Genomic DNA, 23,555 nt, shown 5'->3' with positions numbered 1-23,555 from the left:
ACGTCTCTACTAAAAAATACAAAAAATTAGCCGGGCGTGGTGGCGGGCGCCTGTAGTCCCAGCTGCTCAGGAGGCTGAGGCAGGAGAATGGCGTGAACCTGGGAGGCGGAGCTTGCAGTGAGCCGAGATCGCGCCACTGCACTCCAGCCTGGGCGACAGAGCAAGATTCCGTCTCAAAAAAAAAACAACAACAAAAATCTAACACAAGGTACATTCTAGAGCTCCAGGCAGGAGCTGGAGAGAGGAATTTGCCCACATCTATTGGTGCACTTGGTCCGTTCATGCACGTCACCCAGTTGGGAAACACTGCACGTGTCCTGGTCCTGAGTCTTCCCTTTGCCTCTGGACACTAGTAGTAAGTTACAGTAAGGTAATTTTTCTAAAACGTTTCAGAAACTTTAGGGCAACAGAGTCCAGGAGATCTTTCACTGGAAAAGCTCAATTTTTCTGTAAACTTTAATTACTCATTGTAAATGGTGCTCCTATTTTCTGAAGACTTTTATAAAAGGCCTCAAGAGAAATGCAAATTGAAACTACACTGAGATACTATCTCTCACCTATGAGACTGGCAAAAATGCAAATGCTTATCAACACATCCTGTTGGCAAAGCCACAGGAAACGAGAACACTCATATGTTAGTGGTAGGAAGGCAAAACGGTGCAACCCCTCAGCAAAGGAATTTGGCCATATCTAATACAAGCTGAGTATCCCTAATCTGAAAATCCGAAATCCAAAGTGCTTCAAAATCTTAAACTTTTTAAGCGTTGACATGATACTCAAAGAAAATGACCACTAAAGCATTTCAGGTTTCAGATTTTTGGATTAGGGATATTGAACCAGTAAGTATAATGCAAACATTCCAAAACCAAAAAAAAAAAAAAAAAACTGAAATCCAAAACACTTCTGGTCCTAAGCATTTCAGATAAGAAATATTCAACCTATAATACAACAAATACATTCACCCTTTAACCTACCAAGCCCGCTTTCAGGAACTCATCCTGAAAGATACACATCCACAACTTAGGTAAAAAGCTGACGAGAAATGTTATTAATATAAATCAAAGCATTGGGCTAACAAGGCCAGAACCTACTGATCATCTTCACACCACAAAAAGAAACAAGCAGAGAGTGGTGCCTCCTGATGGAAGTAACACCACCACCTAAAAACATTCTTACTAAAAAAAGAAAAGAAATCCAACTTGAATCAGATCAAGCCTCTCAAACTATTACACCCATTTGCATAAATAACAAGGGAGAGAGGAACACGTTCAATGACATCATGTGAATTTCAGCAGCAGAACCCAACATTAGGGAAATTCTATAGGACAACCAAATTACTTTCTCCAACAAATAAGCTGTCAGGGGAAAAAAAGGAGGGAGAGTAGAAAAGAAAAGACGTAAGAGACACATCAACCAAAGGCACTCTGTGGCCCAAACTGGACCCAAACACCTGAAGAAATGCGAGAGCTCACTGGACACAAGATGCCTAGTAAATGGGGTACAGGGATTAGAGTTATTTTCAAAAGGAGTCCATAACTTTAGGAGACATATTTATGGATTAAATGGGATTCTGGCATTTGCTTCAATAAGGCCGTGAGAGCTTAGCAGATGGGGTGGGGTCACCACCGAACCAAGACTGGCAATTGTGCAGTTAATTGGGGTCACCACCAAACCAAGACTGGCAATTAAATGGGGTGAGGGGTACAGGAGAGTTTCAGTATACTATTCTCTCTACTTTTGCGTTTGATATTTTCCATCATTAAAAGCTTACATGTATACACTTCACATAGATACATATAAAACACACATCCGTGTACATATTCTATCATTAACCCAGCGAACATATCTGTGGCCAATTCCTCTCTACAACAATCAACAACATATATAGATTTAAAGTAAAATACAAAAGGTTCCTTTTTCCTTACTTGGACCCAAGCGTAATGATGAATTTCCTTGCTAGCCAGGAAATTCACCAAGATAAACAAGGCAAGCTTAAAATGTTATAAACAGCCAAACTCCTGGTGAGGTGCTCTGGAAAAGAATACATTGGATATTCTGGGAAGCAAGAACAGCAGGAAATTTTCTGGAGGAAAATCTCGGGCCACTGCCTTAAGCAATATTGGTGATAAAATCAGAGATGCTTCATGTTTAGGTATAACAGCTCACGTGCTATCTGTACGTATAGTCAGGATTTCCCGGTAGAGATGGGGTAATCACATTTTCAATGCTTGAAAAGGCCTTCTAAAATTTCTCAATTAAAAAAATATGCATTTGCATGATTCGATCCAAACATAAAAGCCCAATGTTCAATACCAGAAAAATAATGAGGCTGTTTTCATCTCATAAGCTGCGGAACTCAGAGAAAGGCTACCAGATTATCTTCCACTTACAAAAATATTTTAAGAGTGGCACGGGTGCCTGTGTTTTCTCTTCTTCCTGTGAGGCTGTGTCTGTCCCAGAATAAAGTAAACATGCACAGTGACAACGCAGCGTCAGACAGAGCCAAGGCAACGTGCCCATTAAACAACGGCTCTGGGCAGCTCCCTCCTGAAAGCCGACTTGCCCCTGGTCAGGCATGAGGTGGGGTGGGCCCCTCAGGACCAAGGCCAGGTCCAGAGCCTTCCCCAGGCCACTCCTTGGCCTCCAGGGGGAGGGCGGGTATTCTCATGAGCTCTGGCAAGCAGAAGGGGCCTCCCCTTGGCTCAGGCAGGCAGGAGGAGCCTCCCCTTGGCAAGTGGCAAGTTTACAATTGCTGTTCCCAAGCGTGGGATCTTGATAATGAAAGCAGAAAGAAAATCCAAACAGCACTGGCCCGCCTCTCTTCCAGGAGCACAACTTGCGCTCCATTTTGGCCGCAGGTGTAAAGTTAAAATTCTCGTTATTCTGGCTCCTGCTTCTCTGTCTAATGGCCCTAGGGAAACAGAGGCTGCCTTTTCCTATTCTTGAAACCACTGCAACTACAAAAGATGAATTCACATCCTAGCCATGCTAAGGAGAAGGGGGTTTTCTCAGTCAGCGGTACGTTTTATTTTCTAAATCAGTCCGTCTACAGCTGACACTGCTATATGGCCTTTGTCTTCAAATAAGGAAATGGAGTTCACCAGAACGATGGAGCCAAGGCAAAGCAACGGGCACTGAGCCCAGCAAGCCACTACAGAAACCACGGCCATGAGGGAAGAGCCAGACGTGGCTCCCTGCTGATGCTCAGGGATCCTGAGCAAACTCAGACTCTTCCTGAACCCCAGTCACCTTCCTCAGAGCTGCAAATGAGAATGACATTAACTGCAACCTCCGGCACGCACAGTGACTAACATTAAAACCACATACTGGGCCGGGCACGGTGGCTCCTGCCTGTAATCCCAGCACTTTGGGAGGCCGAGGCAGGCGGATCACCTGAGGTCAGGAGTTTGAGACCAGACTGACCAATATGGTGAAACCTGGTGTCTACTAAAAATACAAAAATTAGCTGGGCATGGTGGCATGTGCCTGTAATCCCAGCTACTTGGGAGGCTGAGACAGGAGAACTGCTTGAACCTAGGAGACGGAGGTTGCAGCGAGCCAAGATTGCACCACTGCACTCCAGCCTGGGTGACAGAGAAAGACTCCCCATCTCAAAAAAAAAAAAACCAAAAAAACAAAAAACTACATATTTTCCACAGACACTGTATCGCAATGAGAGACAGCTACAGTGTGGCCTAATGAAGGTAGAAAATTCACCTCAAATCCAACTAGGTAGTCCTAATAACTTTTGGTGACCTGTCACAAATCAAATGATTTGTTTCTGCTTATTCCTTATCCACCACCTTAGCCAAAGTGACACAAGATGACACTGCCACAGCACACACAGTCGCAACTGAGGAGGTGTTGGAGTATCTGGAGGCTGGCTGGAGTGGGGGACTAAAAGGACAGAACACACGTCACTGCATTTGGAAAGCACTCTGGCCTATGCACCGCATGAATGACAAAACCGGCAGCTGGTTGGTTGGAAAAGAAGCTTGATTTGCTTAAGACAAAACTAAAGAAGAGGCCAGGCACGGTGGCTCATGCCTGTAATCCCAGCACTCTGGGAGGCCGCGGCGGGCAGATCACCTGAGGTTAGGAGTCGGAAACCAGCCTGGCAAATGTGGCAAAACCCCATCTCTACTAAAATACAAAAACTAGCCAGGCATGGTGGCGGGCACCTGTAATCCCAGTTACTGGGGAGACTGAGGCATGAGAATCACTTGAACCTGGGAGGGGGAGGTTGCAGTGAGCCAAGATCACACCACTGCACTCCAGCCTGGGCGACAAGAGCAAGACTCTGTGTTAAAAAAAAAAAAAAAAAAAAAAAAAAAAACTAAAAAAGAAGCTGTGCTAATACTAACTAGGGCTAATAAAAGGAAACTCTGACTGTAGATCCAAAATGCACACAAACACATAGCTGGGTAATGGTAGATAATTACATCTGTACCTCACATTCCTTTATTACCTCCCCATAAAGAGCAGTGCTGCAGTCACGTGTGTCACTTCATGCGTCTGCACGCAGGATGAAAGAGGGCAACATGCTGCCCACCTGCGTCAGTAACAGCAACCACACAGAGTTGGGTTAATTGTTTCGGGCTGGCCATGTACCAGGTGCTGGTGCTGTCCTCAGTATAACTGAGCACAATAATTGCTGTTATGGACTGTGTGTCTGTGTGTCCTCCAAACTCTTATGTTGCAGCCTTATCCTCTAATGTGATGGCATTTGAAGGTGGGGCCTTTGGGAGGTGATTAGGGTTAGATGAGGTCACAGGGTGGGACCCCATGATGGGATTAGGAAAAGGAAGAGAGAACAGAGCTTTTGCTCTCTTAGCCATGAGAGGAAACTGTGACAAGATGGTCATCTGCATATCAGGAATCAGGCCCTCACCAGGAACCAAATATTGGACCTCCAGCCTCCAGAACTGTGAGAAACAAGTATCTGCTGTTCAAGTCACCCGGTCTGTGGTATTTGTCATAGCAGCCCGAGCTGCCTAAAACAATCACCATTTGCAGATGAGAAAAGCAGGTGCAGAAGGCCTGAGGCACATGTGCAAGTTCAGCAAGGAAAGCCAGTGAATGGAGAGAATGGCTCAGAAAACCTTCAGACCCACACCAGCGCCATTTCTCAAATACCACCTTTAGTTCATGAAATCTGCAGACTTGATACAGCTCACTAATTGTAAACAATTCATCCCCAATCTCTTCGTAGGGATAAAGTTCTTATTGTAAAAATGAGAACAGGAGGAAGACCTACAGACTGGCATGTCCAAAGGAGCTTTCTGTGATGATGGAAATCTGTCGCCTATGGTGTTCAATACAGTAGCCACCAGCACGGTGGTTCTCAACTGGGAGCAAATGTGTTCTTTAGGGGACACTTGGCAATGTCTAGAAACATTTTTGGTTGTCACAGTGCAGGTGGAAGGTGCTACTGGCATCTAGCAGGTAAAGAGTAAAGACAACATTTTTTTTTTTTTTTTTGAGACAGTCTCGCTCTGTCGACCAAGCTGGAGTGTGCAATGGCGCAATCTCGGCTCACTGCAACCTCGGCCTCCCGGGTTCAAGCGATTCTCCCTGCCTCAGCCTCCCGAGTAGCTGGGATTACGGGTACCCGCCAAGCGATTCTTGTGCCTCAGCCTCCCAAGTAGCTGGGATTACAGGCGTGCACTACCACGCCTGGCTAATGTTCGTATTTTTAGTAGAGATGGGGTTTCACCATGTTGGCCAGGCTGGTCTTGAACTCCTAACCTCAGTTGATCTGCCCGCCTTGGCCTCCCAAAGTGTTGGGATTACAGGCGTGAGCCACCAGGCCTGGCCAAGACAAGACAATTCTACAGTGCATAGGATAGTCCCCCCAAGACAAGAATGATCTAGCCCCAAATCCCATTAGTGCTAAATGGTGGAGAAAACCTGCACTAGCCACATGTCACTACTGAGTACTTCTGATGTGACTACTGAGACTGGGAAACTAAACTTTTAATTTTCTTTTACTTTAAATGTCAATTTTAGAACAAAAAATTTAAAAGAGTAAAACTAAGAAAAAGTCTAATTTAAATGTAACTAGCCATGAGTGTCTTGCACAGCTATAGTAAACGTGCATAAACAAAAATAAAGGTCTTGTTTCCCAAGTATTTCAATTTAAAGCAACAAAATGTCTTCAAGGAAAAGAGAGATTCTGAAGTTAGCATTGGAAAATCATGAGCATAAATAAAGGCATGAAAGTGAAGGGCATGAAGCTTTGGGACAAGTGTCCAGGCAACTCACTCTTGCAGGGTCTCCACCCCCTTTTCTTTGTACTGCAGTTCCTGCTTCATCTGGGTCAGCTCTCGTTTTAATCTGGAAAGCTAAAGACAAATCACATTTTTTTCTCCAAAAACCAGCTGTGAAGAATGATTTCTACAGTTGTTATTAGCACTGTCATCTGAGTTTCTACTCAGCTTGCAGTTCAGAAGATCATCCATTCTCACTATAAACTTCCATTTACATGCATAAGAAGCAGGCTTTCTAGAAGACCGGCTGTGCTTAGATACAAAAATTCCAGATTGTTGACAGACTCTTACCCAAGTGGGGAACCAGTAACTATTTGCATTTTCAAGGTTTCCATATTACAACTGGCAACTTTTGTAACACATTCTTCATCTTTCCTTCTACCCACTCCTCTCAGACCCCGCACATGAAACTTTGTGTCCAGAAGCGAGCTCTCCGACTACCTGAAACTCAATGGCTCCTGGAGTGCTTCTTTAAACAGATTCTGGGACCGGCTCCAGGCCCACGTCAAAACTCAGGGGCTAAGCCTGGAAGCTCGCACTTTGAACAAGCTCCCAGGTATTTTTCTTAGCTGTGCTAAAATTTGAGAAACACTGCACTAAAAGATACACCCTGATTCAGGGAATGACACACCAAGAGAGGAGCAGGCTTCATTGCCAAGATGCTTTGTCCCAAATGCAACAGAAGTGTTCCCCTTCCCAGACAACCAAGACAAGGGTCTGAAGAGATGAAACGTGGTAGCACATAGATAATTCAGGGGTCACCAGGGAAGGAGCATCAGAACCCTCAGAACCCTTCCAGTCTAACACTGCTAGCGATCCCTCCAGGAGGAGTCAACCAGAGTAGAACACCAGCGGCCTAGGCTGTAAGGCCCCAGGCTTCCATCCACCTGGTTGTAAAAACATCGGTTTTACTCACCCTATCCCGACGACTTGCTATTTCTGCTTTAATTTGGTGTGGGTCATACTTTGTATTTGTTGAATATCCAGAGAATGCTAAATAGAAAGAAAATATTTTATTTTATAATGGATCCTTCAAAATACATACAAGGAACTTCTGATTTACTGCATTAAAGGACTCTAAATCTCTGATTTACAAGTGGTCACTGGCTCCTAAAGAATTGACATTTAACATCCTCAAATCTTCCTGATGTTTGATATTTGCATCAGGACTTTCTATAGGATCCCATATAATAAAATACACGGCTGTAGGTCAGTCAAAACTCTGTTTAGTTCTACTATAAAACTACTACAGTTAAACACCATATAGACACAGCGGGGGGGCGGGGTAGGGGGGGAAGAGGTATGATTATGACGTAGGAAACTGTACTTAATACGTGAATAGTACTTGCAGTATGAACCTACTTTTACTTTCTTTTAAAATACATACACAGACGTCACTGGAAAGATAGAACCAAAAAGTTAACTGCAGTTATTCTCAATGGCTGCATTAAAAATGATTTTATTTTTATTTTCTTCACACCTATATTCTCCAGATGAACAATTTTTGACACAAGAAAGGAAAAAAACATTAGAAATTTGTAAAATAAAAAAGATTTCTACTAATACGTCAGTATCTGGCAGGCTTGAGAAAAAGATGGGGCCCCAAGTTGTTTGTCCCAGAAACTGAAGTGAGGCACTCACACTTTTACTCTAATAACTTGTTTTGATGAATGTTTAGCTAAAAGACATCACATACCTCAATGCTTTCCTAAACAGTGCAGTGTACATGACTTAAAGTCTTTTTACAGACATGGCATCATTATCGTGAGTAACCAATACCTAGGGATGAATAAGAGCCACAGAGCTGTTTACACGCTAGGCACAGTCAGCAAATTTCTGTGCACACAGAGAGCTGCAAGCTTTTTCCAGTGTTACGGAAGCTGGAGCAGCGAGTGGCTATTCCTAATTTCTACCACCCCATCCACCGCTCTGCGGTGCTTTTTCTTGATGCTTCTGCCTCCTTTCTTTAGGTTTCTGAAGCCATGGGCTCTGTACCACTGCTGCATGGCTTCCCTTCTTCTGCTTAGCTAGTGGAATGCTGGTCTGTCTTCATCTGTGAACCACCCCACTCTGGTGCCCTCTGCCTCCCAGTTATTGTCATTAACATAACCTGCTCAGAAGACACATCTGCAGGGACGGAGTCCTTTCTTTAACTCCTTTGATCTGAGAATCAAAGGCTGGCTGTCATTCAGATAACTTAGGTACCAACAATGAGAAACCAATTCAAAATCATTTGCGGACTATGTACTGCAAAGGATGGCTCAACACCACTGAGTAGCTTCAACAGCACAATTACTTCAAACCTCAATTAGAACCACATCCAAAGTTCATTTGAGCAGTTGGATCTCCTATTTTAATAACAGTTCTATGGAAAATCTACTATTTAAGTCCCATTCAGTCAGAATTTCAAACAACAGAATCTACTGGAAATAAACAACTGGAAGAGCTAAATGTTTGCCAACTTTATCTCCAATTTTCTTATACTTAGACTCATGATCTCTCAAAGACATGGAGTAAAATATTTTACAAGCAATTCTTTCTTAGACAAGACTGCCTATTTCCAAATCCTACATCTTCCATCTTGCCTGACTCTTTGGTTTCATTTAAAATCAGTAATGAAAGCAACATTTCCAACAATGTCCTTAAAAGGCAGAAATAACTTATAGAAAAACATCTCCATATTAAACTCCTGGGACTTTAAGTTTCCCAGATCTGAGCTTAAAGGCCTTCTTTCACTTGGGATAGAGATAATATGCAAATGAGGCTATGAGGTTAAAGCTTGCTGAATCGCTGAATCCTGGCTTACAACACTACAACACATGTGTCAACTTGTCAACTTGCAGTGGGAGGAACGCAAGGCCAAGAGTTATCACCTGGGATCTTTCCCATTAAGGGTAGAAAGTAAGCCTACCACCAAAGTTCAACAAAGTTCACTGCAATGCTAAACATTAGTACCGGTCAGGCGCCGGGCTCATGCCTGTAATTCCAGCACTTTGGGAGGCCGAGCCGGGAGGATTACGAGGTCAAGAGATCGAGACCATCCTGGCCAAAATGGTGCAAACCCCATCTCTACTAAAATTACAAAAATTAGCTGGGTGTGGTGACGGGTGCCTGTAATCCCAGCTACTCAGGAGGCTGAGGCAGGAGGATTGCTTGAACCCAGGAGGCGGAGCTTGCAGTGAGCCAGGATCACGCCACTGCACTCCAGCCTGGCGACAGAGCAAGACTCTGTCTCAAAAAAAAAAAAAAAAATCTGTACCAATCTTCCTCTGTCTATGCAGTTTCATACGGAAAATTAGCAAAGAGACTTGAAATACACAGGGGAGGTGTCTTGGATACTGTTGGACATCTACATAGCAACCTTCCCCCATTTCTCCTTCCTAAGTACCAGAACCCCGGAAGTGTTAGGTAGCTAACTCTCCCCAAGAGACTCAGCATGTATCCACTCCTAGAGGGGGAAACTGACAAACCAATGATGCCACTGAGCCACTGAATCCACCTATGGGGAATCCCACCCCACCTCCAGAGGACTCCGCTATGTGACAATGAATTTTCTTATTGTCTAGGCCCAAGAGAATTAGTCTTCTCTGCTGCAGCTGAAACCATCATAAGTGACAGAATACCTTTTAATTATATGGATCCCATTCATGTTATTTTTGCTACGGTCTCTATAAAATTATAAAATTCCAGGACTGGGATAAGGGAAAAGTCTACTCAAGTAACTAACACAGTGAATACATTTTATCTTCAAATACTAAGGATGGTTGTGAACACTGGCATAACTTTTAATAATGTAATTCAATTTATAAGTAAAATTCTCAGTTCCTCAGATCTGCCAGTAAGTCTACTAGAACCATTTACAGAGTCCAAGAACAGCTCAGGACTCCAGACCCCATAACGGCGTGTACTACACAACACTTTTTCTCTTTTGGAGACAGGGTCTCACTCTGTCACCCAAGCCAGAGCACAGTGGTGTGATCTCAGCTCACTGCAACCTCCACCTCCTGGGTTCAAGCGATTCTCCTGCCTCGGCCTCCCAAGTAGCTGGGATTACAGGCGCCACCACCATGCCCGGCTAATTTCTTGTATTTTTAGTAGAGATGTCTTCCTCTATTAAGACATGTCTCCAATCTCGAGGTTTATGATAAAGACCAGACTTTCACCTCTGAAGCTTTCTTCTCTCTTGAAGAGTTAAGTGGGCAGAGCTATTAAATAGCATATGGAGTCTGCTCAGGCATACAACATTGCCTCAGATAATATAATAACAAGGTTATAGCCTAGCTGGACCACAGCAATGTAAATTATATCTTGCTATTACAGGGTGCCTTTCACATTTATTTAATCTAGTCTCATAAAATCTTTGTGAAGGTGAAACGATACTTATGTTTCCTTGCCCATTTTATAGATTAAAAGACTGAGTTTGTAGTGACTTGATCTATAATATATTATGCCATCATTCATAGAGGGCTTCATGTCTAGAATCTGGACTCCGGTGGGTCGGCTGCCAAAGATCCTTTAATTGGGCTAGCTTTCCCAGAAGAAGAAACGGTCCTCCAGCTCCCCAGTGCCCACCACCCAACAGGTGAACTTGAGCTGTGTATTTAGCACTCAAAATGCTGCAAACCCCAGTACTTAACCCTGGATTTCAGTTTGACAGATTACTGAAAGGGGAAATGTGTGTGTCCATGAGTCTGTTTGTCTTTGTCTCTCTTATGTACAGGCCTCCTCTGAGCTATGGGTACCTAAGGTCACCCCAGAAAGAAGACTTGCTTTAAAAGACCAGCAGTCCTTCTTCAAAGACATCCTCTGGAGCAGGTTGCTCCTTAGGACCAGGTGTAGGCCTCCAGGGATCAGCACTGTCAGGAGTTGCTCAAGGGAGCCAAGAATGACTCTGGGCAAAAGGCCGACAAGCCCTGACAGGTTCCAGGTTGACAGGTACTATCTACCAGAGAGGCACATGGAGAAATACACAAGGCCAACAAAGCAGGCAGGATGGGTTTTTTTTAAGACAATATAAGCAAAAGACCAAAAATAATCAAGTAAGGCCACCTGGGGGTGATCTACAGAAGTAACCCAAGATGCCACCAAATCCTAACCAAGAATTCTCCCTCCAGGACAGACTAGGGGATTATTTCTCAGGAAACACATGTGCTTTGCTGCAACCTTCTAAATCTGGCTTGCTGACTAATACATGAGAAAAATGCTCCATGATCCTTTTTTCTCCTGCCTGCTCCAACATGTGTGTGTGAAGGAAAACAAAAGGTTGAATTGGAATGGATTGCCTGTAGCCCTGTTCCTAACCAAGACAGCAAATGAGAAATCCTTCAACAGCGAGAGCCCCAATGAGGCCGGGTGCGGTGGCTCACATCTGTAATCCCAGCACTTTGGGAGGTGGAGGCGGGCAGATCTCTTGAGTCCAGGAGTCTGAGACCAGCCTGGGCAACATGGCAAAACCCCATCTCTACAAAAAGTACCAAAATTAGCTAGGTATGGTGGTGCACATCTGGAGTTTCAGCTACTCAAGAGGCTGAGGTAGGAGAATCGCCTGAGCCCAGGAGGTTGAGGCTGCAGTGAGCCAAGATCACACTACCACACTCCAGCCTGGGCAACAGAGCAAGATCCTGTCTCAACAACAACAACAAAAAACAAAAACAAAAAACAAAAAACACAGCACCAATGGAAGAGTCATTGTGAGACAGGCTTGGAGCCTCGGAAGGAATGCTGGTAAGACTGATGGCTGATAAGGTCAAGCTTCACCACCACCTAATCAAAGAACTCAGGGTGGATCAGCACTTTCTCACCAGAGATAACGCTGCCTCTTTCCTAGCCACCCAGAAAGACTTTCAATGCAGACTTTGAGTAACTCCTAGGAACTAGGATAGTAAACAAAATCATATTCCTGCTGCTACAAGGGCCATTCACACTCCGTCTAGCCCAGCGGATTTCAGCCCTGGGGATCACCCGGCAAGCTTAAAAAAAAAAGCCTGGTCCCACCCAAGGCCAGTTCTATCAAAATCTCTTGGGGTAAGGTCCAAGCAGCAAGTTTTTAAAGATTCTAGCTTGCAGCCAGGTCTGAGAACTATGGGTATACACCAGGAATTGGCAAACTTTTTCTCTAATGGGCCAGACAGTAAATATTTTTGACTTTGTGGGCCATACAATCTGTCTCAAATACTCAATTCTGCCATTGTAGCTGCTATAGACAATAGGTTAGTAAATGGACATGGCTGTGTTCCAATAAAACTTTATTTACAAACACCCACAGTGGATACGATCCAGCCCACAGGCTTGACATAGTTTGCAGACCTGTGGTTTAGACTATCTTCCTACCCCATGCAAGAATTTCTTCCAAAAGATCCTGCAAATGGTCACACATAGTTCATCTGAATGTGCCTGGGGCTAGAGTTTCTCAGGAAGAATAAAGGAATAACTCCAGGAAAAAATGTGTCTGAGATAATGAACGTATTCAGTGTTAAAAGGCAGGCAAATAGAAGAACATGTTGCAATAAAGAAAGTAGAAGAAAACTCTACAAAATGGAGCTGTAGAAAAAGTAGCAGGTGTGACTCAGAGAGAATGAGTCCATTGTTGAGCAGTTTCACCCCAGTGTTCTACGAAGCATAAATGAGGCCTGGGCATCACCAGGCAGCTAGCGCAGAAGCTCATTGAAATCAAGCAGGGTTGGGTTCCTACTCTCATGGAGACACGTGTGCAAAGCATCCAGCCAAATATCTGAATTTGCTTTCAGGTCAAGGCATGGATGTTCTTAGATACCAGATGGCCCAATACTGACACAAAATCTTTCCTCTCCAATGCATGAAGTTTTCTTCTGGTGATTTCCATAGCTCGAGGGAAATGTGTGAGGGGTATAGGTGAGATGCACTTCTCCTCCCTACCTTCTGCTCCCACATTAGAAATGGCTGTTCCAGTTAATTCCTCTGTTCACACATTATTGCCTCATCTTTCCCAACAAGCAACCATTAGGAATAAAATGTGTTCCCGGCTGCGCGCAGTGGCTCACGCCTGTAATCCCAGCACTTTGGGAGGCTGAGGCAGGCAGATCACGAGGTCAAGAGATAGGGACCATCCTGGCCAACATGGTGAAACCCTGTTACCAAAAATACAAAAATTAGCTGGGCATGGTGGCATGCACCAGTAGTCCCAGCTGCTCAGGAGGCTGAGGCAGGAGAATCGCTTTAACCCGGGACACAGAGGCTGCAGTGAGCCGAGATCGCGCCACTGCACTCCAGCCTGGTGACAAAGCGAGACTCCGTCTCAAAAAACAAAACAAAACAAACAAACAACAAAAAAAACATGTTCCCACCATTTAGTATATATCAACAGCAGGTGCTAACAGCTGTCGAAAAATCAATGAACAGTTTAGTGATCTTACATGGGCCACGGAAAAGTCAAGATCCAGAAAGTGATCTGCCTTCCACTTGCCCCCTTTATTGCTGCAAAATTTCCAGACAACTTGTCAATTTATAACTAGTCTTTATTTTCAGATAACCTGAAAGTTGGATGGGGGAGGCGTTCCACAAACACCACTAGCTGTTTTGAGTGGCCTCTTCCATGTCTAGGAAACTGTGCAGAGCACTGAAGGCCACCAACACAAACAGATCTGGGCCTAAATCCAACTTCCACCATCTGCTGGGTATGTGATCCTGAAGAAATAATTTAGCCTCCCTGATATTCAGTTTCTCATGTGAACAATAAAGAAAACAGCACGTGCTTGACAACACTGTGATCATAACAAGGCATAGAAAACACCAGCTCATTGGATATCGGTTCCTTTCACTTCAAGTCATTACCCATGAAGGAAGAAGTGGGAATTAAGTCCAGATGTTATTCTGTTCACAGTATCAGAAAAAGGAGAGGCCTCCTGCTTTAGATGACTGGCACTGAGGGAGATCTGGGCAGTGAGACCCGTGTGGCTACACAGCCAACGTGTGCTATGGAAACTGCCACCAGCAGCTCCCAACATGGGCCCAGGCCCTCTGACATGGCTGTAGAAGCCATCTGTTAGATCATGGTCAAGCCAACAGAATCACTGCATTGGACTTTATCCTGTGGCCAGAAAGAATTCATCTGAATCCATTCTAGCAGGGTTTTCCTTGTTGCACCTGGTAGTTCGGGTTAAACAGGAGATTGAGAGAGCTTGGTGGAAGCCCTAGGGACAGCAGCAAGTTGATAAAACACTTGGATCAACTCCTAGATTCATTCAGAGTTGGCTTTTTCCTTGATGAGCTGACAGGCCCCAGGAAGACTCACTGGCATCTCCAGCCCTTTCACGAAAACAGGCAGGCCCACTTTTGGCCTCGAAGGCAACCTACACAAGTGGAGGAAGAGATCGTATCCACACAGAGACATCCAGCAGGTCAGGAAATGGAATCTGGTGAGCACCTTAGAACCTCAAGTCAACAACAGAGTCATCAGCTTCCTCTACTGAAGGAACAGATACCACTTCAAAAAGAGCCTCTTGAGTGTATCTTAACGGGCATTAATAAAATCCCATAGGGCACAAAAAGAAATGTAATTGAGTAGAATTCCCTATTTGCCCAAACATCAAAGAAGTGAAAAGCCCATGGAAATACAAAACCTGATCCTGCAGGATCCTCAGCTCCTCAGGATGCTGAAGTACTGAATACTCTTAACCTACAGCTTGGCACTGCATTGGGATTCCCCGTTCACTGCCCCTCAGAGTGGGTGTGGAATCAGACAGGATGTTCTAATGTCTGCATCATTGAGGGCATCCAGTCCAGGGTTCCTACAGTCACTGCAGCTGATGTTCTGGCTGCACTGGTAGTAGCCAGTACGTAATACACACTTTCTCTAGACTCAGTTTTTCTTTCTTTCTTTTTTAATAGAGAGAGGGTCCTGCTAGGTTGCCCAGGCTGGTTTTGAATTCCTGGTCTCAAGTGATCCTCCTGCCTCGGCCTCCCAAAGTGTTGGGATTACAGGCGTAAGCCACTGTACCTGGCCTCAATTTTTCTTTTCAATGACTGGCAAGAAACATCCTGCCAAGTTTTTCTGATATGTATTTCTTCCATTTCATTCTTTGAAAGACTGATTTGAGAGCCTCTTTGGAGACCTAACCAAACGCAAGCATGTAAAAGATAAGGTACCCAAAGACTGCTGGAAAGAAATATACTATTAGGTTGGATTATAAGAATAGCCAATATTCAGCCCTTTTTTAGATAGAAAAACGGCAATTTTATACCATTCAACCTAACTTCTACCAAGTAGCTTTCTGAAATGTTTAGAATTGCTAACTGTATAATCTCAGAACAGGTTATAGGCCAACGCTTCAGCTAAGGAGACATCAAGGCACCAAGCCCATGGGCTTCTGGTCATCAAAAAGACTGGCCAGGCACGGTAGCTCACACCTATAATCCCAGCACTTTGGGAGGCCGAGGCAGGTGGATCACCTGAGGTCAGGAGTTCCACACCAGCCTGGCCAACATGGCAAAATCCCGTGTCTACTAAAAATACAAAAATTATCTGGGCGTGGTGGCGGACACCTGTAGTCCCAACTCCTCAGGAGGCTTAGGCAGGAGAATCGCTTGAACCCGGGAGGTGGAGGTTGCAGTGAGCCAGTGAGCCAAGATCGTGCCACTGCACTCTGGCCTGGGCGACAGAGCAAGACTCCATCTCAAAAACAAAACAAAACAAAACAAAACAAAAAACCAGTATTCTAGGCCATAAAAGTAATCTCAATAGATTTCAAAAGACTGAAATGTTACATAGTCTCTGACCACAATGGAACTAAGTTAGAAATCAACAACATGACATCTTTAAAAAGTCCTGCTGACTTACTTCTAAACAACCCATGGGTCAAAAACCACCAAAAAAAAGGAGAAATTATTTTGAACTGAAAGAAAATACAGCATATCAAAATTTATGAGATGCAGTTAAAGTAGTACTTAGAGGAGAATCCTTACCTTTAATGGCTATATGAGGAAGTAAGAAATATCTAAAATCAGTGATCTAAATTTCCACTTTAGGAAGCTAGAAAAGGAAGAACAAATTAAAGCCAAACTAAGTAGAAGGAAAGAAACAATAAAGAAGAAAAACCAGTAAGATAGAAACAGACAAGAAATGGGAGAACAGGGCAAAAGCCAGTGTATTGTAAAGATAGATAAAAATCAATAAAAGTTTAGCTATATTGATTAAGAAGACACAAATTATTAATATCAGCAATTAAAGAGAGGACATCACTTCAAAGCCTACAGACATTAAAAGGCTAATAAGGGAATTCTACAAACAACTTCATAGACTTCACAGCTTAGATCACTGGGCAGCAAACTCCCTGTGGGTCAAATCTAGGTTGCTACCTGTTTTGATACTTCTACTGGAACATAGCCAGGCACATCTGTCTACATGTTGTTTCTGAATGCTTTTGCAATATAACCACAGGGTAGAATAGTTGCCACTGAGATCATATGGTCCACAAAGTCTAAAATATTTACTCTCTGACTCTTCATAGAAAAGTTTGCTGACTTTTAGATTAGATGAAATAAGACAATTCTCTGAAACACACAAATGCCAAAGATGATTCAAGAAGAAACAAAAAATCTGGATACCTCTCTATTAAAAGTATTGGATTTGTAGTTAAAAACATTCCACAAAGAACTCCAGGTCCAGGTGGCTCTTTTGGTGAATTCTATAAAATACTTAAGAAAGCACTAATACCAATCCTACACAAACTCTATGAGAAAACAGAAGAGGAAGGAACATTTCCCAATTCATTCTATGAGGCCAGTATTACCCTCATACCAAAATCAGAGAAAGACATTCCAAGAAAAGATAACTGTGAAGATAAGAAACCAGCCTCTAAAACTCCACACATAGCTGACCTATCACATTCTGATGGAAAATTAAAAACAAAACAAAGCCCCCAAAAAACCAACCAGGTATGTGCCAGTATCTGCAGAGATGGAGATAAGATGGCTTGGAAGCAACACATCAGTAAAACTGAGTTCCCTGTTTCCCTCAAGATACACAGTAATAGAAATATCTTCAATTCCTATTGCAGAGGGAATACCCCACTCCTGCCCACAGCTTCTAAGGCTTCTGCCCCGTCAACAGTTGCTGCAATAAAACAGAGCACAAAACGTGTGGCCCCTTGGCCTTACCTCCATTCTGACTTGCAACACAGAATAAGGCTATGGCTGTGTCTTTAATATCTACCATGGCAACATGGCACTAATATCACAGGAAAGGCCCTAAGTCTCAAACAGACAGGTTTTTGTAAAATTCAACCCAGTGGTACCAACTTTCATCCATTCTTTCCAAGCTCACGAGTGCCCAGGCCAGTCACAGTCATGCACATCTGCTGGGGTCTGTTGAGGGTGACAGTCTGCTGGGAAGGAACTGGCTCATGTGGTGACTGATTGTGTCCACAGCAAAATGCTTTGGGTTCTGAGAGTGGACCTGGTTTCTTCAACACCGAGCACTTGCTGAGTACTAATGGAATGAAGCCCCCCACTCTGGCAGCCTCCAAAACTAAAGAGAGGTCCCTTTAGAGAACAGCAAGCAGTACATGGTCATCTCATCTGAGGGGCAGAAGGAGAGTCCTCCGATTCTCTGGGTTCTATGGTGTTCCTCCTCCTTCCCTGTACTGCCTACTAAAGCCTACAGCCCAATAGGAGAACTCTACAAAGAGACAGGAGGCTTGACATGGCTGAGGTCTCCTGAGTCTTCCCACTCAGAATGAATGAAACCACTGTGTGGATTTCCCAAGAGATCATCCCAGACAAGCAGTGTTAACTGCAGAGATTTCTGAGGGAAGCCCTCTTCAAAACTGACATGCATGAGACAGGAAGCTGGTATACATCCCTACCTGAAATTTTGTTTTCTTGTTTATTTTTTACCTTCCCCACCTGAATGTGAGCTCAAGGGCAGAGACTTTTCCTTTCTTAGTCACCACCAACCATAACCCAATGTCTGGGCACAAAGTAAGCATTTCATAAATCCTTGCTACAGGAGTGGCTACCGGGTGCCCATCCGATTTCAGTGCCGAATACTGATGACCTAACAGTATGCAATTAGAACCTTTATGAAGCTATCTTGCCCAAGGAAGGTTCAGTGTTTGCAGGTAACATAGCAGAGAGATGGCTTTTAAAGTCACAATGGCTTTTAACAGGAGATAAGTCAACTCACAGCTGGCGTACGAGCGGCTGTCATCCTCACACATTTTGTGCAGCTGCTGGTATTCCTCCTGGGCCAGCTCGAACCGCTGCTGCTTAATCTGGTAGATTTCTTTCTTGGCATTGAGAGCTTCCTGGGCTACAATTAAATATTCCTTCAACATGCGCTCTTGCTCTCGCCTCCACTGTTCTCTTGGATCCTCAATCTGGGTAAGTTCTGAAATTTAAAAAGGTAAAAACGTAAGTGACTTAAAAGTAAAATCCTTAGGTTGACCAACAGTCATGCAGTGATGTCACTCGTCAATGTGAAAATTAATTAATTACCAGGATGCATATTATGGAAGATTTTATATCACGAACCTTTCCAAAATGTGGAACACTTTCCATTTTTACATCCACAGTGCAGATGAGAAGGAAACTCTACAGATATGAAACAGTCCATTGGAGGAGGGAAGACAATACAAGACAATGTTTTCACCAACAAAGACCACACTTTAAATAAGCATGCGAGGAGATGAATCCACATGAGCTCAGAACTGTGACACTAATTGCTATTTATGACCTTCTCCTCATTGGCTCCTTCTGTGTGAGATGATGGAAACTCTCCTGTGCCCCTGGCCTGGCTGGCCCCCTTCTCCTTTCATTTTCCAGACCAGACCGTGTAGTCTTTTCCCATTCCTCACTGACTTCCTTGTCTCCTCCCACCATAGCTTCCCTCATGTCCACTCCTGCTTCCTCCCTGTCCAGCTCTCCAAGGGCCTGTGCCCAACTCCAGCTCCAGCCTCTCTCCCCAGCTCCAAACTTTCATTCCCCCCTGCCTCCTGGATGCACCTCCATATGGATGGACCCAAAGTCATTCCCAGCCATTCATCCAAAGCAGCCCTCATTCTCCACACCACCTTTCAACATCAAGAGCAAAATCAAACTAAACACCACACAGCACATGCCTGCTTCTCCTGTCTTCCTCAATCTCCTGTCTTCCCCTTGCAGGGAGCCGCATCGTCTGGATCTAACTGCGGAGCCAGCCTGGGAGTGCAACCTGGTACTCATCCTCAAAGAATCCCACTCCTCTTCCTCCTGAAACATTCGGTGGGTTATGAAGAACCGGAGGTTCCTGCCCCTGGGTATGATCATCACTGGCGACACGCCCTTGTCTCTGTCTCTCCTTACTTCAGTCAGACTCTCTGGGCCTTCTGGTCTCATCCCACCAAAACCCATCCTCAGGGCACTCTCCAAAGTGACCTTCCTAACTGGGATGCAATGCTTTCACACAGAAACCTCTTTGAAAGCACAAAGTCCAATCTCCTTAGCCTGATACAGGAGTCCCAAAACTCACTTATCAGCTTCATCTCTATTTTCTGTCCTTTTCCCCAAAAACATTCTCTACACAGACTAAACTTCTGCGAAGTCCCCAAATATGCTTGGCTGGCCCCCCGGTGCCTTTGCCATGCTGACTCAGACCTCTTCTGTCACAGGAAGGCCTGCCGTCTTCCCAGCCACGCTGCAAAGGCACCTTTTTTCCTGAAGCCTTCTCTGATCCTCTAGGCACACGCGTCTCTCCCCTGCTTACGGGGGCTGCCCTTCTTCCCCCTTAACACTGAGCACACGAGTGTTTTTATATCTTTTTTGTTTCCCATCTAAACTATGGCCTCTAGATGGCAGGGGCACAGCCTCAGTCACCTTTATACTCTCAGGACCTTTCACTTAGTACATACAACAGAGTGGTTTGTATAAACCATATACAAAGGAATAAAATTCCATAAAAAGGAATAAAGTTCTGATGCTCGCTATGACATGGAAGAACCTCAAAAAATGGCTAAGTGAAAGACGCCAGGCACAAAAGGCCACATAGCATCTGATTCCATGTCTATGAAATACCCAGAACAGGAGACTCCACAGAGACAGAAAGCAGACTAGGGGTCACCAGGGGCTAGGGGAAGGGGAATGGGGAATGACTGCTTAATGGAGATGAGATTTCCCTTTGGGGTGAGGAAAATGTTCCGGAACAAGATAGAGGTGATGGCTGCGCAAGACTGTAAATGCACCAAATGCTACCAAACTATTCACTTTAAAAATGGTTCGTTTCACGTTCTATGAATTACACCTCAAAATGGTTAAAATGGTAAATTTTACATTATGTCTGTTTTGCCACACACACACACACACACACACACACACACACACACACGAAGGTGTGCTTGCTAGAATGTTTCCAGGAAAGTTCTCCTTGGAAATGCCCTCCCTGTCTGCTCTCCTGTCAATATCCTTTGCTTCACCCCTTTTCACACCATCCTAGAAAGCCCCTCAAGCCATAAAAGCTCACAGGAGGAGATTTACAAACCAAAACAAATGCAAAATCAGAGTCCTGCTCTTGTCTCAGAGATGAGATTCAGTGGGCATGAGGCATCCGTACCACCAAGCCCTGGGAAGGACAAAGCGTGTTAACGAAGCCACGGGCATCTGCCCAGGTCCACAGCATGGTGGCCCTGTGAAGTGAGCAGCTCTTATGTGTTACGAGCTGCCCCTTAGACTATCAGCTGGGAAGCCTAGCTCAAACGGCCACATTTACCCAAATACACACAGCCGTGAAGTGCCAGGCTGGCAGAGAGCCACTGGGGCCTCTCAGCTTCTCTTCTGCCAGGTACTTGCCCTGTCCAGAAAGCAGTGGGTCCACCTAGAAGTTCTCCTGCCACCTGGACCTGCCTGGGAGGGCAGCGGGGCCATAACGGTAGGTATCCCCTGTCTCCAATCACCACTGCCCAGTCTCTGGATAATAGCTGCAATCGTGCCCAAGGACGAGTGCCAGGCACCAAAAACCCCACTGCCCCGAGATCTGAGATGGGGGACTCAGATCTTGGGTGCCACCAATGGACAATGTAGGAATCAGCCCTGAACACACCAATCTGGGTTGACTGCACAGTGGGGACATGAGGAGTCATGGGACTGGCCTAGAAAAGAGGCTCAAAATCACTCGGGTGGGGGGCACCATGCACCTTCAGACCCTGCAGCCGCCCCACACTTCACCAACCAAAGGACAGAAAGTAAGCCAAGGGGAAGCCATGCTTCATATCCTGGTAGTAAAATGACAATGACAGAGCCACTGAGGGAAGCCAGAATGAAAATGAGAGAGAGTGAAAAATGGATTCCCAGCTGGGACCCCATTGAAGAAAGCTAAGAGATAGCCAAGATTAAGGGGCAAAGAACATATTTAGAACAGGGTTCCTATATCTTGGCACCATTGACATTTGGGGTCGCCTCATTATCTGTTGGGGGGGTGCTGTCCTGTGCGTTGTAAGGTGTTTAGCAGCATCCCTGGTCTACACCCACTGAATGCCAGCAGCACCTCTCCCAGGCACAGCCATTGAAAATGCTTCCAGACAATGCCAAGTGTCCCTGAGGGATAAAATCACCCAGGATGAGAACCACTGCTCTAGATAGTTCTACAAAGGAGGCTGGCATGGTCAAAGACCCATTTTTTTGCTATGGTCTCTATACCATTTCCTCCCTTCACACACACACACACACGCACACAAACACACACACACACACACACACACACACACACAGATCAAAAAGGTTTGGTGTATGAAAGCTAAAGTTAAATGTATAAGACGAAATGAAGTGAAGGTAATCACTTGGGCACTTATTCCAATAACTTGTCAGTTCCACTCTGCAATAAATAGTTTTTTCATTATGAGAGGTATTTCTATTTCCAGACTGCCTGGGAAATTTATTCCTTGTAATAGTTATTAAAACCCTCAATTAAACATATTATATGCAGTCCCCAGCAAGACACAAGCAAGGTACAGCTACAGAACTGCTTCACTTTGTGAAGAACTGAGCTAATAGAAACCGGATTACATTTATAAAACCCAATTTAATGCTGCATTGGAAGGTAACGATTGTTACACTCTACAAAAAGTTTTTGGCATCTTTGATATAATGCCACAGATTTTGCACACTACTTACTATTTATGTGGTCCATGTAATAAACTCCAATTTGTTTATCATATACAGTTTCCCATCCTAAAGGAAGTTCATCCCCAACACAATCGGCAAAGGTCAATGGCTTTGTTATCCTGCAAAATAAAATTATGAAAACAAATTTGAAAGTCAGGTCAGTTTTGTATAAGTTTGCTTTATCTTATCTAATTGACTGCTTTTGCTCCAAATATTTGGTTAGAAAATTAATTCACCAGCTTTGCCTAAATAACTGTATTAGTACACTCACAATCAGAAGCATTACTATCTCAAAGTGCAACTTTAAATATGAGCAAAAAGAGATACTCGGTTACTAACAAAACAGGTAAAGCAAGCATCTTCTTCCAAGCAGTATGTTTAATGAGGTGACGACAATGGAATGTAGCTCTTCCAGAAAAATCAGAGAGCACCTATGCTCTGTTCTCATTCCCTGAGAAATGTTCCCCTCACAACTTTCAGTTTCCATATATTACACATGAACACTGGCTTAAATATATAAAATGCATTTGCAATATTTTCATCTACCACTGGTCATGAGTTAATAAACATCAACCATTGGCCAAATGCAAAGAGCCAAGCAAGGTAACAATACAATGAGACCCACGCCCACCCCAACTAAATACTTCCTGTATTTCTTATACAGTAGGAATCAGAAATTTCAGAGTCCTTTTTTATTTTTCTGGAGAAAAACAACAAAAGCACTTTGTCTACAGGCATCTCTCCTTGAAGAAAATCTGATTAAGGAAATTTGGGCTTGACAAGAGAGATAAAGTAAAGAGTTTTCAGATGGATTTTTAAAAGTAGAGCTCCCCCCTCCCCGATCCCCCATGATCACACTGATTGACAAGACAGTGTTAGGACTGCAGCTGTCATATAAAACGAGACACACCTATAATTGTCTGAGTCTGGGCAGCTATCTCTTGGGCTGTCTCTATAAATGCACACTGAGTGCTATGCATGGGAATCTGATCACCTACATTTCACTAAGTCAATCCTCCCACTTCTTCTGTCCCTGGACCTGAGAAAGTGACACAACCACAGCCAAGCCCCATGAGACCCGTATGAATTTTGAACACGTGATTTCCCCAAACTGGTTTGACAACAAGGCTGTCTCTCCCCAGGGGCATTCAGAAATTGATAAACACCATCAGAACAACA

General features: G+C 44.2%; 1 protein-coding gene across 1 annotated transcript in view; it reads right to left on the bottom strand.

Moving 5' to 3' along the window:
• WWC3 (WWC family member 3) overlaps positions 1-23,555 on the bottom strand; it is a 130,326-nt gene that overhangs the window by 60,152 nt on the left and 46,619 nt on the right. Inside the window, exons 2-5 of the mRNA XM_032756553.2 lie at positions 22,386-22,495; positions 18,430-18,633; positions 7,186-7,262; positions 6,265-6,344 (exon numbers count right to left, since the gene is read on the bottom strand). Coding sequence (XP_032612444.1) covers positions 6,265-6,344; positions 7,186-7,262; positions 18,430-18,633; positions 22,386-22,401 — 377 coding nt within the window. The 5' untranslated portion in view covers positions 22,402-22,495. The remainder of the gene's footprint in view (positions 1-6,264; positions 6,345-7,185; positions 7,263-18,429; positions 18,634-22,385; positions 22,496-23,555) is intronic.

This window comes from Hylobates moloch, unplaced genomic scaffold, assembly GCF_009828535.3.
Source record: "Hylobates moloch isolate HMO894 unplaced genomic scaffold, HMol_V3 SCAFFOLD_7, whole genome shotgun sequence".
Taxonomy (NCBI): domain Eukaryota; kingdom Metazoa; phylum Chordata; class Mammalia; order Primates; family Hylobatidae; genus Hylobates; species Hylobates moloch.
Note: the sequence above shows the minus strand (reverse complement) of the source record. Positions and strands in the feature narration are given on the sequence as shown.